The following is an 18,169-nucleotide window of genomic DNA, read 5'->3' as shown; positions in this document are numbered from 1 at the left end:
TGTCAAAAACTCTAAAAATTCATGGTTTTTTTATTATAAAAATCCAAATTTTTAGTGGGAAAAAAACTTTTATTATTATTTTTCTTATACCCCGAGGATGGACAAAGTCCAAATTTTGAAAATCCGGCATCTCAGACCTGCCGCATTGTATATAAGTCAATAGGAGAAGTCCCGAAGATATCCTGATCTGCACTGGGTTTCGTGCAATAATCTGAAGATTTCGTGTTTTTTCAAGATTTTTTTTCCCGCACTGGATTTTTTTCAGGAAAATGTATTGATAAATAAGGGTAAATAACCCGTGCAACTTGGCTCCTCTTCACGTATTCTTTGAAATAATCGCCATGTATATGCGCACGCTTACTCGTTCCCGTACGAGCAGACTCATTCACACATGAGAGATGGCGGCAAAGCCAGCCAAGTTGCCTAGGGCGTCTGTCACTGAGCACAATGTTGTTTAATTCCTAAATAACAGTACCTTTTCTCCAGTGGAAGGTGAAATTCAGTTCTAATTTCACCTATATGCCACAGGGTTGTTATTTAGTACTCTCAAAGGCATCTAGAAATGCTCCATCAATATTGTATTAAGGCAAAAGATGAAATAAACATTACAACAGCACTGTGTCAAAAGTATTATGAATATCCAGCATTAGTGTTAATAACTGCGACTTTGCATCTGAAATGATACTGACTACTCTGCAGATACAAACTGTAGTTTGCAGGCCTGGATTAAAGCCACAATGATCAGACTGGATAAGATATGGAAGATGTAGAGATAGTCTGGTAGCTGAAATTTTGAAGAATAATTACAGTTAAGACAATCAAACAATATATTTGTATTTTCAGTTCAGTTGGTTTCAGATCGTTCACCAGAAATAAAGACTTTTGCCAATTACTATCTATCTTCTATTTGTGACCGTTTTTCTAATTTTGAAGTGTAAAGCTTAGTTTTCACCTTCTTATGTTTTTCTAAAGCAGCTCAAGGGGGGGTCGCTGACTCGTTAACTGTTTCAAATTGATACATTTAGTTGATACATTTGTTATCTTTAGCCCTGCTTTGCAGAATCCATGAGTTTCATTAAAGGCAGCTGTTTCATCAAAGCCAGATCTCGATCGGGGAAGGCCGTCGGGGGGCCCCATACACGGGCCAATAAGCTGCCGACTTGGTCTGTCGGCAGCTTTTATCGGCCCGTGTATGGCCACCTTAACCTCTGACATTCACATCCAAATTGCTAATTGCCTCCTAGCAATCTCATCTTTGTCCAGTCCAATAATTCTCAAATAATATTAATGTCACTGCCAAAACCTGCTGCTTTTTCCTTTGCAACATTGCCAAGATATGTTTATTTCTCTTACAAGTAACATCTAAGACACTAATCCATGCTCTTATCCTATCCCCTATAGACTACTACAATCTCCTTCTAATCAGGCTTGCAGACTCCCACCTCTCTCCCCTTCAAACAATTTTAAACCCTGCTGCTACAATTCTCCTGCTCTCTCCTATGCAACCTGTTGCCAAACATGGACACTAAAAGCATTTTTTGGGCAAAATGGTATTGTTTCCCTTAACAGGAGTATGGGCTACATTAGCCTCCACCTCCAGTATGGAAAACAATTTTCTTATGATCTTATGATGATTTTCTTATCTTACACAGACAAATCTAATTCCATAATAAAATAATATATGGACAAAGGAAACCATGTTACTTTGAAATGCAATGCAACCCCAACTTCACCTTGTTCTGTTGTGATGGATTGTGGGAGTTGACGACCCTCTGCTTTTAATAGTTGGTGATGCACTGTTTCTATGGAAAGCAGAGGGACTTCAAGCACTAGCTTATGCTTCCCTTCACTGTATTTGTGCCCCTTAATGGTACATATAACAATCCCAGACAGCTATTTCTTCACAGTACCTTCACACTGAGGTTCACACTCTTCTGCACACATTGAACACATAACGGAGAATGTAATATATTTCACCAGCTCCGAAAACGTTTGCAAAGACACTTGCGAACGTTAGCAACCTTTTTCGCAATTTTTGACTGATCGAAAGACCTCAAAGTTTGCGACCAAATTGCTTTTGCGAATGTCCACAGTGTATGCAATTAAAATTCGCAATCACAAACAATTTTTTGCGACAAAATATTTAAGGAAACTGCAGAGCAGGTGTTAAAGGTCTGCAATGCACAAATAAGATTCACAGTGCAATAAAATAATATTTATAAGAATATTATCTTGCAACAGGCTAATTTTAATTCGCAAAGTTTTACTCTGTACAAATGTTATTACATCTCCCCCATAGAACCTCCTGTCCTGACTTCAAAAGACCCAATCCATTGCTCCATACAGCTCCAGCCACACAAGGAATAACGTCTCTCACGTCCAGGGAAGCAACGTGTCTCTCCATCTCACCCACACAAGTGCCCTTCTCTAAACACAATCTTCCTTTGCAGCTTCAAGAGATCAAAGAGCCTCAAACTCCCCCACAGACAGCAGCAAAACCATCATTTGCAAGTTTAACTCTTTAAATGGTAGCATCCCTTTACATACTGTATCTGTCACTTACAGGGTGGCCACCTTTGGTTTTTCTACCTTCTTATTTTAGAGGTGGTGATGTTGGATAAAAACCCAACTGTCCAGTTCAAAACTGGATAGGGGCAACTTTATCCATTGGAATCAAACATAGGCTAGGACTACACGGTTGACATTGATGCGATCCGACGCTGGGCGACTAAACGCACGCGTCAAGTCGGATGCGACAGGAGCAAGGTAAGTAATGTAACGTCGGATCGTGTCGCACCAGTGATCCGACTAGACACGACTGTCGGATGCAAACGCTGCAAGCTGCATCCGACAGTCGTATCGCATTGGATCACCGTTGCGACACTATCCGACGTTATATTTCCTTACCTTGCTCCTGTCGAATCCGACTTGACACGAGTTTAGCGTCGGATCGCATCAATGTCGGCCGTGTAGTCCTAGCCTTCAAGGGGTTGTTCATCTTCAGATTTTTCAGTTCAGTTGGTTTCAGATTGTTCACCAGAAATAAAGACTTTTTCCAATTACTTTCAATTTTCTATTTGTGTAAAGTTTATTTTTTTCACCTTCTAAAGCAGCTCTGGGGGGTTGCCAACTCTTAACTGTTCTAAATTGATACATTAGTTGATACATTTGCAATCTTTAGCCCTGCTTTGCAGAATCCCTGAGTTTCATAAAATGCAGCTGTTAGAATTGATAGTGTTTGGAAGGTGAACAACCCCTTTAACCTGGCCAACCTTAACCTACCACAAAACACCTTAAAGGCTCTCTCAAACACCAGAATGCCCTATATTCTCGTACACTTACTGCGCAAACAGAAGCTCCTGTAGGCTGCCAGTCCAAATAGGGGCTACCAAGTAGCCAATCATTGCACTTTTTTTGCACCACCCAGGAACATTTTTCATGCTCGCATTGCGGAGGTATGGTTTGTTGGCAAATGGTTAAATAACAGAGTTACTGGCCCTTTAAACCAGTTTGTGCCTGATCTGAGTCTATCTACAATTGGCTTAAAGGGATACTGTCACGGGAAACCGTCTTTTTTTCAAAACGCATCAGTTAATAGTGCTACTCCAGCTGAATTCTGCACTGAAATCCAATTCTCAAAAGAGCAAACAGATTTTTTTATATTCAATTTTGAAATCTGACACGGGGCTAGACCTACTGTCAGTTTCCCAGCTGCCCCAGTCATGTGACTTGTGCCTGCACTTTAGGATGGAACTACTTTCTGGCAGGCTGTTATTTCTCCTACTTGGAACTGAATCAGTCTCAGTGGGACTTGGCTTTTACTATTGAGTATTTTTCTTCGATCTACCAGGGAGCGGTTATCTTGTGTTAGGGAGCTGTTATCTTGTGTTAGGGAGCTGTTATCTGGTTACCTTCCCATTGTTCTTTTGTTAACCTGCTGGGGGAAAGGGAGGGGATGATATCACTCCAACTTGCAGTACAGCAGTAATGAGTGACTGAAGTTTATCTGAGCACAAGTCACATGACTGGGGGCAGCTGGGAAACTGACAATATGTCTAGCCCCATGTCAGATTTCAAAATTGAATATAGAAAAATCTTTTTGTTCTTTTGAAAAATGGATTTCACTGCAGAATTCTGCTGGAGCAGCACTGATGCATTTGAAAAAAATACATGTTTTCCCATGACAGTATCCCTTTAACAGGGGGGGGGACATTTTACCTGACTCTAAAAGGGCCATCAGATCAATTCCTACATTAACGAATTTCAGTAATCTTTTTCTTTTCTAATCCAACCCAGTTCTGCACTAGGCCCTCCAAATGTCTTCACCCGAGGCAATCCTCCAAAATGTCATCCAATGGCAGCTCTTGTCTGTTCCATTGTGAACAAAATGAATTGATTTGCAGGCCCATTTTGCAGGTGGATTATCGTTACAACAATATTCTGTAGGTAAAATCAACACTCATAATACTACTGTAATGACCTACATTTACCATTAATTAATCATGTCTGGATTTACCAGGGAAATATCATAGCTTCTGACAGATACCCAATGTAATCTTCTGTGTTGTAAAGGCATTATTATTATATAATAATAATAATAATAATAATATAATATTAATAAAGAGCTGTTAGGCCAGGGGTTTCAGCAATGGAATATTTATAAAGGTAAGTCCATCCATATAAACGTTAATAGACAATTCACTGGATAACAATACACGTTAGTCTTCCCCAATGATCACGTTGCTCAGGGGATGATTAACGGTTTGTAATGGTGTTAGTATGACGTCACACAATAAGGTCGGAAATCAAAGGAATAAACGTGTGAGCGCATCTTTCAACATCAGGTTCATTATAAATCGGCTAAGGCTTTGGCTGCCGAGTCCCAGTTCTCCTCAGCAGATCTATATGTCGCTCAGCGATCAATACAAGCGATCAGTGTGATGGTGTAGCACAAATGAGCGGTATAAAGCTCGGTATAAAGCTCGGTGTATAGTTCTGTGCCGCCACTTACCGGAGCAGTTCCAGCCTGTAGGCGTCTGGCAGTCGCTGAGGGAGGAAGGGAACGCCGCGAGCTGTACGGGGCAACAGACGAGGAGAAGCAGCAGAGAGGGGACAACGAGCGAGCAGAGGCGGTGGCAGAGGGGACAGTGCAGTGTGGGGGCATCTCCGGCCATCGTGTTTATAGAGAAGATAGGACTTTCCTCTGCCAGTGCGGAATGGACGCGCTGGAACTGAACATGTCTCGGAAGCGAATATCATCCAAATACAAAGAGCGACATCTAAACGGAGGCTGAGCGCAATTGCACAAGATCTATTAAACGAAAGGATGGGAGAATTTCCGGATCTGTTCCCGGATCCAAATCATGTGGGTCCCTTGCCCGTCTCGCTGATTGGCGGCGGCTTGTGCGGAGGGGTACATTAGTTATATATAGCGGAGGGGTACATTAGTTATATATAGCGGAGGGGTACATTAAACACAGGTCGGTGTGAGTACATTGGATCATAGTGGAGGGGTACATTGGATATAAATATATATAGAGTGGAGACTGGAGGAGTACATAGCGGAGGGGTACATTGGGTACATATAGTAGTAGAGGGGTACATTGGGTACATATATAGTGGAGGGGTACATTGGGTACACAGCGGTGGGGTAGAGAGACAGGGATCTACTTGTGTGGAGGGAATGGCAACAATGAATTGGGACGATAGCAACACACTGCAGCAAGTTGTATTACTTGTGAAATTGGGATGTATGTGTTTTTATCCCCCAGATACTTCTACTATGTGACCTGTAAAAGTTATCTATCCATTCATATAATATACCTTGTCATTCAATGATGTGTGACATTTGTATTGTAAGGGCAGTGTCGGACTGGGGCCCACCGGAAAGCCTTAGACCGTGGGCCCACTTTCCAAACTCTTATTCCTCCTCTCCTCACTGAACCTCTTTATTCTCCTAGTCTATTATATCTACTTACTATATTCTTCCATTATTAAGCATTTTCCCATGAATAAATAGGGAATGACCATGAAGTAGGCTAAATGTTAGACGCAAGAGTGCCCACTGACACCTGGGCCAACCGGGAGTTTTCCTGGTATCCCTGTGGGCCAGTCCGACACTGTGTAAGGGCCAAGACACAGTAGCATTGGCTCCAGGTCTGGACTGGGATTCAAAATAGGCCCTGGGGTTCCAAGTACTCAGAAGCCCAAACAGACACCTACCAGCCCACTAAATAGTCACTTTCTATGGCATCTTACAGCAGCCCCTGTGGCATTTGCCAGGACCCACAGATTGCCCACTGTCACTAATCATGGGCCCTTATGACAACATTTTCTGGGTCCCCTTGGCCCTACCCACCACAGGCCCAGCCCAGACCCCATGTACCCTGACACCGCAGTAAATAAAAAAACACAGACATAGGCACTAAAATATGAATGCTTAAAACCCATTGGTGGCCAGGGTTCCTCTTAGAAAATTTTAAAAAAAACATTGGTGGCCATGAGTTGTTCACCTTTAAATTAACTTTTAGTATGTTGTAGAGATTGATATTCTGAGAACATTTTCAGCTGGTTTTCATTTTTTATTATTAGTGTTTTTTTTTTAGTTATTTCACTTTTTATTCAGCAGCTCTCCAGTTAGCAATTTCAGCAATCTGGTTGCTAGGGCCCAAATTACCCAAGCAACCATGCATTGATTTGAATAAGAGACTGGAATATGAATAGGAGAGGGCCTGAATAGAAAAAATAATTATAGTAATAAAAAGTAGCAATAGCAATACATTTGTAGCCTTACAGAGCATTTGATTTTTAGATGGTGTCAGTGACCCCTATTGAAAGCTGGGAAGATTTAGAAGAAAATCATGAAATAATGAAAACAAATTGAAAAGTTGCTTATAATATGCAGTTCTATAACACACTAAAAGTTAACTTAAAGGTGAATCACCCCTTTAATTATTAAAATAAAATAAAAAATTGGTATTCAGTGGAGCTTACCTTAAGCTTGTGTGCAATCTTCTTCCTTCTCTTCAGTGATGACAGCTTCTTCAGCATTCTTCTGCAGCTCTGTCTTTTCAGGAGCTTTAGATCCGCATCTCTTTGGCGCCAATGGATCTTCAGTGACGTCCTACACTCTTTCAAGGGGGCCCAACTAATCCACAAAGTGACGCACACCCGGGCCCCCTTTAAACCTACGTGCCCCCCTATGATGGCAGCCATCGTTCTGGCACATCAAGTGGACTTTGGGTCGAAAGTGCCTGCTTTTGTGTTTCCAGGCAGACCTCCACCCTTTGTGCCTGCACTCAAGCAGAATCTGTACTTTTTTACCACCGTTAAAATAAGATGGGGAATAGAATGGATCCTCTTCTCTCAGTCTGCAAAAAAGTCAACGCTCCTTGTGCCCTCAGCCTGATAGTACCCTGACCAGACATCCACTTAGGGCAAGGGAACAGTGAGCAGATCCTCCTCTTGTGTCTTGTAGTTAGTCAGAGAGAATCAGATCTGTTCTTGTCCACAGCTTCCTGTAGCATCAGCCTGAATGCAGCAACATAGAGTGGAGAACAACCCAAAAGAAGCAAAAGCAGGCCTTCCTCCAAAACACAGGTGGAAGAAAGTGGTGAATCTGTGGTGTGTACCCTTGCCCTTATAGTAAACTACAACTTTAAAGGATTTTTCAAAATGCAGGTGTTCATAGCTCTCCTCCATCAGAATCCTGTACTAAAATCCACTATTGAAAAGAACAAAAAGCTTTTTTTATATCTAATTTTTAAATATAAGGTTAGGCTAGCCATTTTCTTACTTTCCCAGGTGCCCTCAGCCATTTGACTTGTGCTCTGATAAAATTAAGTCACTCTTTACTGCTGCAGTGCAAGATAGAGTGGTCACCCCTCCCTATCTCCCCAGTAGCCCTTCCTAAGGGTAAGGGCACACACCACAGATGCTCTACTTTCTTTTGCCTGTGTCTTATACCGTCCCCCAACTACTTTAGGCCACTGACACAGGATGAAATTAGATGTCCCATGATTAATCTTCTCTAGTGAGGGCAAACTAATTTACTAACCTCTGCCCTAAACAAGCTCTTTAAACAATATACATTTCTGTAAAGAAGCTTTCCCTCATCTAGCATAGCATTCCTTGGCAATACACTGTATGCAAATGCCACCTGCTAAATGCATCTTAAACTTTTCTTCTGAGCCTGTCCAATTCATACTTACTTTTTCTATCAACAACCTCTTTACAACCTGAATCAGTATGTCATTTGTATATTTAATTTATACACACTTTTGTTGGCAATACAAACACATGATAAAAATTATAATGGTAGTCATAATAATAGTCAGAGGTCATCACTCTAGTGGTAGCACTTGAAAACACAATAGTCACAGAAACAGTAAGTTAATTTCTTGATTGATTTTAGGGATCTGGACCTCTTTAACTAAAGGCTTTTCCATTTGCCTTTCTCATACATCACGTTGGCTGTATGTACTTAATCAATACATGCCTCTGACAGCAAGAGCCCTTCCCTCCAAAGTCTACAGTTTACTGACAACGGGGAGGTTGACGGCCAATCTAAGTAAGTGCAGCAAAGCCTGGGACCCCCTTTAGACCCCAAAACCCACTGGGCCAGGGATGACTATCCTCCGTCCCCTCCAGATGGCAGCTCTGGTGAATGACAACCCCCTACATTACAATAATGAACCACAATAAGGTTGAAAATGGTCTGCATTTAGGAATCTGTTCAACATACTGCCTTGGTTGTGCTTTAAAACTCAGTTGACAAGACTCAGTCTCTAGGGAAATCTAAATAAATGGAAATTTTAGGAGTGATCCTGGACTCCCTTCCCAGAATTTCTTCTACCTTGATTGGCACACTGAAATGTAATGTTGATTGCTAAGTGTTATACAGGAGGAAAAAAAAAACCAATGAACTGGATCTTTAAAACTCAATTAGGAAACTACACAACACAACATTTGAACAATTGTATTTAAAAATAGCTTAAAGGATCAGTTCAGGTTAAAAATTAAAACTGGGTAAGTGAGTTTGCAATTCATCCTTAGCATTCAGCTCAGATTCAAAAGCAACAGTTATGACCCATGTGGCCCCCCTCAAGTCACTGATTAGTTAGTAGTTATATTGAACTGCTAAAGGTGAAGACACACATAGCTACTAGTAGCAGCTACTTGTCATGGCTATAAAATAGACAACAGTGATAACTGGCTTTGCTAAGACATGTTTTAGCAGAGACATTTCTCAGTATTGTCTATGGCAGGGTATTTTTTTGGCATTTTGGCACCACAACAAGTACAGTAGCTGCTACTAGTAGCTTTCACCCTAAATAAGTAAACAGTAACCATTTCTAAAAAGAGTAACAATAGATATTTTTTAAAAAAAATAAACAAATAAATAGGGATGCACCAAATCCGGGATTCAGTTCGAGATTCGGCCAGGATTCGGCCTTTTTCAGCAGGATTCAGCTGAATTCTTCTGCCTGTAAATCGCGGAGGAACTAAAAAGTGTTTTCCCCTTCCTACCCCTAATTTGCACATGCAAATTAGGCTTTGGTTCGGTATTCGCCCGAATCTTTTGCGAATCGGCCGAATCCAAAATAGTAGATTCGTTGCATCCCAACAAATAAAGGATATTTGTCTAACACAGGCATGTCCAAAGTCTGGTCTGCGGGCCAATTGCGGCCTGTTTTCAAACTTACACTGGCCTGTCATTCATGGGCAGGCCCGGATTTGGGGAGACCAAAACATACCACTTGCTTAGCTCTGAATGTTTAAAAAAAAGCATTGGCACCCAACTAGCCACCCCGACCCAGGATCCGGTACTTTTTTTCGCTGCCGAAAATGGGAGTAGAGAGCAGTGGCTTCTATCTTCTTCTCACGGCGGCTACATCACTGAATTAAGTGCTATTTTTTGCCGGAGGCTGCCACAGAGCTGTGCACAACAGAGGCATTTATGCAAATTATTTGGTCCTCCGGGGCTGGAGCCTTCAGTCTGTGTGCCCATAGCCTAAGCCCTAAGGTAACCAAGGCCTTAGTGAAGTTTGGAATAGGGACCTTGTGAATAAGGTTTAGATAGTGGCAGATAACTTTTGTTGCAGAAGACTCTAATAGTGTTAGATGGCTATTAGAGCAACTATGTTCTACCAAAAAGATTGGAGCATGGGAAATGCCTTAAAGGAGAATTCAACTCTTTAACAAAAAAACCCGTACCCCAAGTAGACCCCCCTCCCTCCTCCCACCAGCCTAACTGCCTTCCCCCGGGAAATGCCCCATACTTTATACTTACCCCGGCATCGGAGTTCCACGCAGCCATCTTACGGGTCTTCGTGTCTTCTTCCTGCGCTTCGTCAATTTTCGTGCATTTCGGTGGCTGCGTGGAACTCTGATGCCAGAATCTGCGCTGAGGGGTAAGTATAAAGTATGGGGCATTTCCCGGGGGGGGGGGGGGGCAGTTCGGCTGGGGGGAGGTCTACTTGGGGTGGGGGGTATGGGTTTTTTTGTTAAATTGTGGAATTCTCCTAAGTAGGTACCTAGATGACACTCACCACTTTGTAGGGACTCAAGTGAGTAGGACTTGAGAAAATCTTAGGGCAGATTTATATAAATGTGAGATTAGAGCTCACCACAGAAAAATTCACTCACTTCCTACTCATTCCTATAGATGTTCAGAATCATATTTATCAACGGGTGAAAGTTCACTATTTGACACACACAATTCTAAAAATCCCATAGAAATGAATAGAAAGCGAGTGATTTTTTTGTGGTGACCTCTAATCTCACATCTGTCTCTAAATGAAGCACTAAGTGAAGCACACTTGAAGCACCTTCATTCCAATTTAAATGTAGGTAATAACTATTCAAGCAAAAAAACAAAAAAATACTTAATGAGTGCAGGGCTGACAGACGTATTCCAGACTGTTAGACAAGGTATCATAGCTTAGAAGGAAGGCGATGTAAGAAATACTGCCCCCTTCCAGTTATCTATCCCTCCTTGCCTTTATATGATTTTTTCTATCGCGCCCACTTCAGAGCAAGGTCTTTTGGGAAATGTAGTTCACAGAATCTATGCTGCTGCAATCATCATAACCATAATCACTTATTTATACAACACCATGGGGCACATTTACTAAGCTCGAGTGAATGATTCGAATGACCGTCGAATAGGCTACTACGACCAGGGCCGGACTGGGAGTTAAAAGCAGCCCAGGCCAAAACATCTAAGCAGCCCACGTCCGAGCAGAATATAAAGGTTTTAAATGACAACAAATGCTATACACAAAACACCATATTCAATAAAATGCAGGAAAAATAACCCATGGCATCCAAGCTCAAGTTAGAATGCAGTTATTGGACCCTGCAAAGCTTTATGTCAGATACGTTTTTTCTATATGTGAAATTTCTCTAAATATAACAAGGTCAACTTAAAAGGATTCACCAAAAACCTAGAGAGTTTAAAATCACAGACATTATTGTAAACATTCTTTGAAAAGTGGCCTATTGAGTGCAGAAAACAGGTTAGCTATAAAGCATCAGGCGCTCAAATGCCGCTACAAAATGATGACTATTTCATATATACAGTATAAATACCATAGAACTTATAGTAGGATGGCACAGAGATTATTTCAGAACTCATAGTAGGATGGTATACCTTATTTTGTAGCAGGGCCGGAACTAGGGGTAGGCAGAATAAGTGGCTGCGTAAGGCGACATCATCGAGGGGCACACTTTAAAGATGATTTTTTTTTTTATTCTTTGCGCTTATTCAATAATTTATTTCTATAAACATGGTACTCGGGCTGCCGGGCAGAACGGAATTCACCTCCCGCCTCACCTTCCTCATCTTCTCCCTACAGCTTAAGAGCCGCTTCTGTGTGGTGGGCTTGTTTGCCAGGTACAGGGGCAGTATGATGGATGGCTGCATATACATATTTATATAAATGAAAATTTTCATTCATTAATGTATTGTACACTTTCTTGCTTTCTTTATTTAAATATTGTCATGGTAAGGTGGGAAATGGTAATGCCTGAAGGGGGGGGGCTAATTGAAGCTCTTGTATAGGGAGCCAAACTACCTTAGCCCAGTCCTGTTTGGTAGAACTACAACTCTCTCATTATGGCTAGCCAACATTAACTGTTCCTCCAAATAGTTTTACAGATAATTCATTGGGGTTGGAAGCAGAATGATTAAATAATGAATTATAGGTTGGCATACCAGCTAAATCTGAGAGCTGTAGTTCTACCACCCTTAGCAGTATGATAAACATAATCATTGCTAGCATGTGCTGTATTAGGTAACCATTATATTAAAATGAGGGGAAATCAATGAGCTCTTGTACATTTCCTTCTATTTTAATGACAGTTATTGTTAAAAATCAGGCAGACATCTCCTATTTTAAGCATTTCCTCCTTGCTGCCAATTACAGTCAGGTATAAGTTCTTACTGTTTTGTCTTTAGCTTGGGCCTGTTATGCTCAGCTGCTTTACTGATTCCTCTCTGTGCAGATCTGTTCAGGTCCAGGCTGAGAGGGTTAATTGATTCCTGCAGGTCGCACAGCCCCAGTCCCCACGGAGCCAGAGAGATAAGTTGGCTGCACGCTCTCAAAAAGAGGCGCACCTATTTGGATCTTCTCCTATAGGTCAGTGAGTAAGTCACCTGACCTATAGAAAGCATTGGCTGGGCTGACTGCTGAGCCGTTTTGTAAATGTACAGCACTTCAGGACCCAGGAAGAGGTAGGGAATTATTTCAACTCCTTCACACACACTGCAAAGCTCGTCAGTACGGATGTTCCTATTCTTTATTTCTAATTGCTTCTAGCGGCCCATATACAGAAGGAAGAGGGCAGCCCATCGGGCAATTGCCCGATCTCACAGATGGTCAGTCCGGGCCTGACTACGACCTTCGACTTTGACTTGAACTAAAAATCGTTTGACTATTCGACCATTCGATAGTCGAAGTACTGTCTCTTTAAAAAAAACTTTGACTACATACTTTGGCCGTTTAAACCTACCGAGGTACAATGTTAGCCTATGGGGACCTTCCCCATCACTTTTCTAAGCTTTTTTTGATCGAAGAAAAATCCTTTGATCGATCGCTTAAAATCGTTCGATTCGAAGGATTTTATCGTTCAATTGAACGATTTTTACTTTGATCGATCGTAGGATTTGTGCTAAATCCTTCGAAATCGATATTCAAATTTGAAGGATTTAAATTCGAGGGTCGAATTCGAGGTTTTATTAACCCTCAATATTCGACCCTTGATAAATGTGCCCCTAAAAGTCCAATCTTGCAGAAAAACAAAGTGGACACATGAAAACCAGTTTATTAACAAAAACTAGTACGGAGACATTAGATTCTTTTAGGAATAACAGAGAGATGGAAGACTGTTTTTTATTTCACAGCAGTGAAAACAGCTACTATCAGTAAAAAAAAAAGTAGCTTTTATTCCATTTATGCTTGTATACAGGACATAAATTAAAGCAACTGCAGGTAGCACTCATATTTTACAGTCATGTTTGGAATATATTAAATGTACAACAAATAATTGGTCACATTGTAAAAAGTCATAGCATGTCTTATTTCCCACCTTCCCTGTTTTTGTCCATACAACAAAATAGTGGGTGGTAAGAATACAGTATGTGTGCAAATATATGTGCAAGAAAGTTAATAGTTGGAAAAATAAAATAGCACATAAAGCATGAATTGGTAAACTACAACCATAAAGGTTATTTAATCATGATGTATGTTGAAAATAATGATTAACTTTTTTCAGTTGCTTTCCATCTCTTTTTTTTTTTTTACAGCTTTAAGTTTAAATTTTAAGTTTAAAGTTTAATGTTCCTGTATTTAGCGTTTCAGTCTGGCAGCTAAGTGATCCAGGAGCATTCTGAACTGTTACAATTTGCTACATACAATTAGTTGCTACATTTCTCAGCAACATCTGTGGAATATTAGCAACTATAGTATCAGTTCTAAAGGTGGCCATACACAGGCAGATAAAAGCTGCCGATATAGGTCCTTTAGACCAGGGGCCCCCAACTGCCCGTGGACATTCTTGAACTGGGCCGCCGAGTCTGAATTTGACACAGCGCGCCCAAATTTGGCCTGACGCGCACAAAATCTGACGCAGCATGTCCAAATTTGATGCGGCGCATGTATAAAAAAAAAAGTTGGGAATTGCTGCTTTACACCAATTCAGCTGGTGTATGGGGGCTTCTGACGGGTCTGCTCATTTGATATCTGGCCAAGATATTGAACAGGGAGGTTTGATTTTTCGGACGATCGAGGACTCCACTCCCCAGAGCTGCTTTAGAAGGTGAAAAATTTGCACTTAATTATTATAAAAATGGTCACAAATATAAAATAGAAAGTAATTTCAAAAAGTATTTGTTTCTGTTAAACTAGCTTTAAGAAGGTCAGACCAGTCACCCTAGCAGAGAGAAATGTGGCATCTTAGAAATTATTTCAGCGATCAAGTCATCTTTTCTGCTACTGGAACAGTCCCTGAATCAACTCTAAACTAAGAGCTAATTTCTTGAACCCTGTTTATTTTCACTTTTAAAAAAGACATCCAACCTTTTCTTGAAATGTATCTGCTAGTACAGCTGCTTCAGGGAAGTATTTTCACAATGTCACAACTTTTACTGTAAGCTTTTCAAAGCTTTTTGAATCTCAAGATGGAACCTCACCTGAATGGATGTCTTGGTGTCTGCTGGAAAAAATTACTGTTGAATAACGCAAAAAAGAGTTTATTTTATTGTACTTTTGTGTAAAATTTGCCCAAAAGTACCTCTTCTCAAGTGTATACTACAATTCTAAGTAGTAATAACATATCACCCGGTGAGTACGTCATATAGTTATATTATTTTTCCATTTTTTATTGCAGTTACAACATGCACAACATGCTTCGGCACCTTCACCTTCATCAGGTGCATACATCACAACGTCATAGAAAGCACATACTTAAACCCTTCACCATTCCAACAAATCGTACCAGCTTCATAGTTTGGCCAAGTATACAAGAAATCATTAGAACAAAAGAGTACTGCCATCTTGTAGCCTACTCACTAACAGCGCCTATGTATCATATATAGCAGTGATCCCCAACCAGTAGCTCGTGAGCAACATGTTTCTCTCCAACTCCTTGGATGTTGCTCCCAGTGGACTCAAAGCAGGTGCTTATTTTTGAATTCCAGCCTTCGAAGCAAGTTTTAGTTGCATAAAAACCAGATGCACTGCCAAACATAGCCTCAATGTAGGTTGACAATCCACATAGGGGCTACTAAATGGCCAATCACAGCCCTTATTTGGCACCCCAGGAACATTTTTCATGCTAGTATTGCTCCCCAACTCCTTTTATTTCTGAATGTTGCTCACGGGATCAAAAGGTTGGGGATCCCTGATATATAGTGTATCTGGTAGTCCGACTCCTACTACCTATATATCTCATATAAACAGTAAAACCGTGTATTGGAAGTTGTTCCCTATCGCAGTAGTGTTCAAACAATATTCAGTCCATACAGTATCTCAGTATTAAATCATCTTTGATTTTGCCAGAATATAGCTGAAAGAAAGGAGTCATGTTTTATTAAAAAGGATCTAAAAGACTTTGCTGCATTCATACCAATAGGTTCAACTGTGTCCATTTTATGTCTCCACCACTCGAGGATACGAGGTACGATATGAGGATCAAAAAACAGACGGAGAAAGTTTTGTCAGTCAAGTAGGCCCACTAAGCAAAAGGTTAGAAAACATCATCACACACCACTGGTCTATTTTACAAAATTATCCCACAATGGGTAGACATTGTAAATCACTACTACTCTTTTCATACAAAAGAGGAAAAAACTTGGCAGATACACTGGTGAAGACTGACATACATGAGGTTGTCTCCAAGACAGGGTTTCTTGGTGCCCCTAAAGGGCTATAAGATACCAATCAGGGGTTACTACACATGCAATTCAGAATCTGTCGTACATTCATTGAAGTGCCCTTGTGGAATGATATATGTGAGACAGACTTCTAGACTGGTCAGAAACAGAGAACATAAATACTCTATTTCCACTTACGATCCACATAAAAAGAAAATACACAGTCCAGTTGGGAAGCACTTTTATTTAAACAAACATAGTTTAGCAACATTGAGATGGATGTTACTAGAAGAAATAAATATCCCACACAGAGGTGGACACAAAAAATGTCTTCTCTTGCAAAGGGAAGCATGGTAGATACATAAAATGGACACATTTGAACCTTTTGGCATGAATGAAGCGATATCCTACAGATGTTTTTTTTATAACACATGACTCCTTGACTACTGGATACACTATATATGATACATAGGAGCTGTTAGCGAGTAGGCCACAAGATGGCAGTACTCTTTTGTTCTAATGATTTCTTGTATACTTGGCCAAACTATGGAGCTGGTACGGTTTATTGGTATAGTGAAGGGTTTCATGTGCTTGCTATGACGTTGTGATGTATGCAACTGATGAAGGCAAAGGTGCTGAAACATGTTGTGCATGTTGTACCTGCAATAAAAAATGGAAAAATAATATAACTATATGACGTACTCTCCAGGTGATATATTATTACTACTTTGAATGTTGGAAATCCTGACACGGGAGCTGCTACCTGTTGAGGAGTACCGGAACACAGTTTTGGAAATTCTGGGACAATCCATTTCTAATGTAAACAATTCCAACTTTCCAGACTTTCCTCATGCCCAAAGCCTTCCATAAACTTTATCAACTTAGTTTGCTAGTCTTTGGGCATCTCTGTTTCATTAATATCCTTTTAAAACATTGTGTCACACTTGATAAAGGGCAGGCAGGCCAAAACATATTGTGTGTAATAAAGAACACTTAGTAGCAAGTTCTGCTTTGATTGCTTTCTCTCAGCCTCCTACTACTAGATTAACTTCCACACCTGGAGCGGGGGGTGTTATACTGAGATTCAGAGCACAACCACCATTCCCCAGTCATCTCTACATTTTCCAGAATTACATTTGTTTGACATGATCTGTCCTTCACAGTGTCGATAAGCTGTCCCCCCAAAACTTTAACATCGGAGCAGACTGAAGGGGGGCCGAATTGCTAGTGCAAATTTCCAGTGTAAAAAACAGAAATTTGTCTCTTAAAGTTACAGGAGGCGGCTTTTATCTGCCCCTGGCCACTCACTGCTGCTTGAGGCAAGATTCTCATCTTGCCTCATGGCAGGAGCGGCCCAAGTCCTTTATATTGCTTATAATGCAAATTTCCAGAACATAACCTTGTATATGATACTTAAAAAAACTGGAACCAAACACATAACTTACAGACCTATAACTGCCATGTTGACAATGTTATCCTTTCTTCCAGTCCTTGCTTAAACTTCGGGTAACTTCTGAAAACGAATTGTGTTGAGTGCCATCCCGCCGGCAATTTACATTTTAGCCGATGGAAAGGCAGGGGAGGCAGTTTGGGGAAATTAGTCGCCCCAAAAGAAGAGGAGATTTGTTTCCGGGCGACTAATCTCTCTGAATCTGCCTGTGTGCCCTGACCCTTAAACACACAAACCAAAGTGGCTTCATCTGTACATCTTCTCTGTCCATTGTTTCCACCTCTAATCTTATGAAGACTGCGGTCTCTAATCCCGACATCAAGGCCAACGACTCCTGTCTCTTTGCTGGATCATTGTGCTATTTTGTGTTGTAGCCCCCCTTGTTCCTGTCTGTCCTCCATTCTGTGATCTCCTAGTTTGACCCTTGATCTGAACATATGGACTTGTTGCGCTGACATTCAGTCTGTATTCATCTGCCCTGGCCTTTCTGTTATTTAAACTTGATTTTCAGTCTGTCATTAATTTTGTGTTTAAGTTAATCATTAATTAAATTACTGTGCACAGTTACATATTACTCGTTTCTCTCTATACACCAGACTTGGGAACACCATGGTACCAAGCACACAGACCCATCTTACACCTATGGTCATATCTGACAGTTTCAAGAGGTCTTGGGCCTGTGTTCACATTAATATTACTTAAACATTTTATTAACACATCCTTTGTCAACCACTGGCAATTTGTTTGAGCCAAACCATGAATACCTTTACTGGGTAGGTCCTGATGCATGGAGTACTGAATACTCTGTACAGCTGTAAGGATATAATCAAATAAAAACCCGGTTA

General features: G+C 40.8%; 1 protein-coding gene across 11 annotated transcripts in view; it reads right to left on the bottom strand.

Moving 5' to 3' along the window:
* Positions 1-5,336, bottom strand: part of tmeff2.S (transmembrane protein with EGF like and two follistatin like domains 2 S homeolog) — a 41,390-nt gene extending 36,054 nt beyond the window's left edge. For all 11 annotated transcript variants that reach the window (XR_005964646.1, XR_005964647.1, XR_005964648.1 and 8 more), the window contains exon 1: positions 5,012-5,336. Coding sequence is in view for 5 of the 11 variants with exons in the window: in XM_041578615.1 (XP_041434549.1) it covers positions 5,012-5,174 (163 nt within the window). In the remaining 6 variants the exon portion in view is untranslated. The remainder of the gene's footprint in view (positions 1-5,011) is intronic.
* Between the last annotated feature and the right edge of the window lie 12,833 nt (positions 5,337-18,169).

The sequence above is a fragment of the Xenopus laevis genome, chromosome 9_10S (assembly GCF_017654675.1).
Source record: "Xenopus laevis strain J_2021 chromosome 9_10S, Xenopus_laevis_v10.1, whole genome shotgun sequence".
Classification (NCBI taxonomy): Eukaryota; Metazoa; Chordata; class Amphibia; order Anura; family Pipidae; genus Xenopus; species Xenopus laevis.
This window is presented reverse-complemented; position numbering and strand designations above follow the sequence as displayed.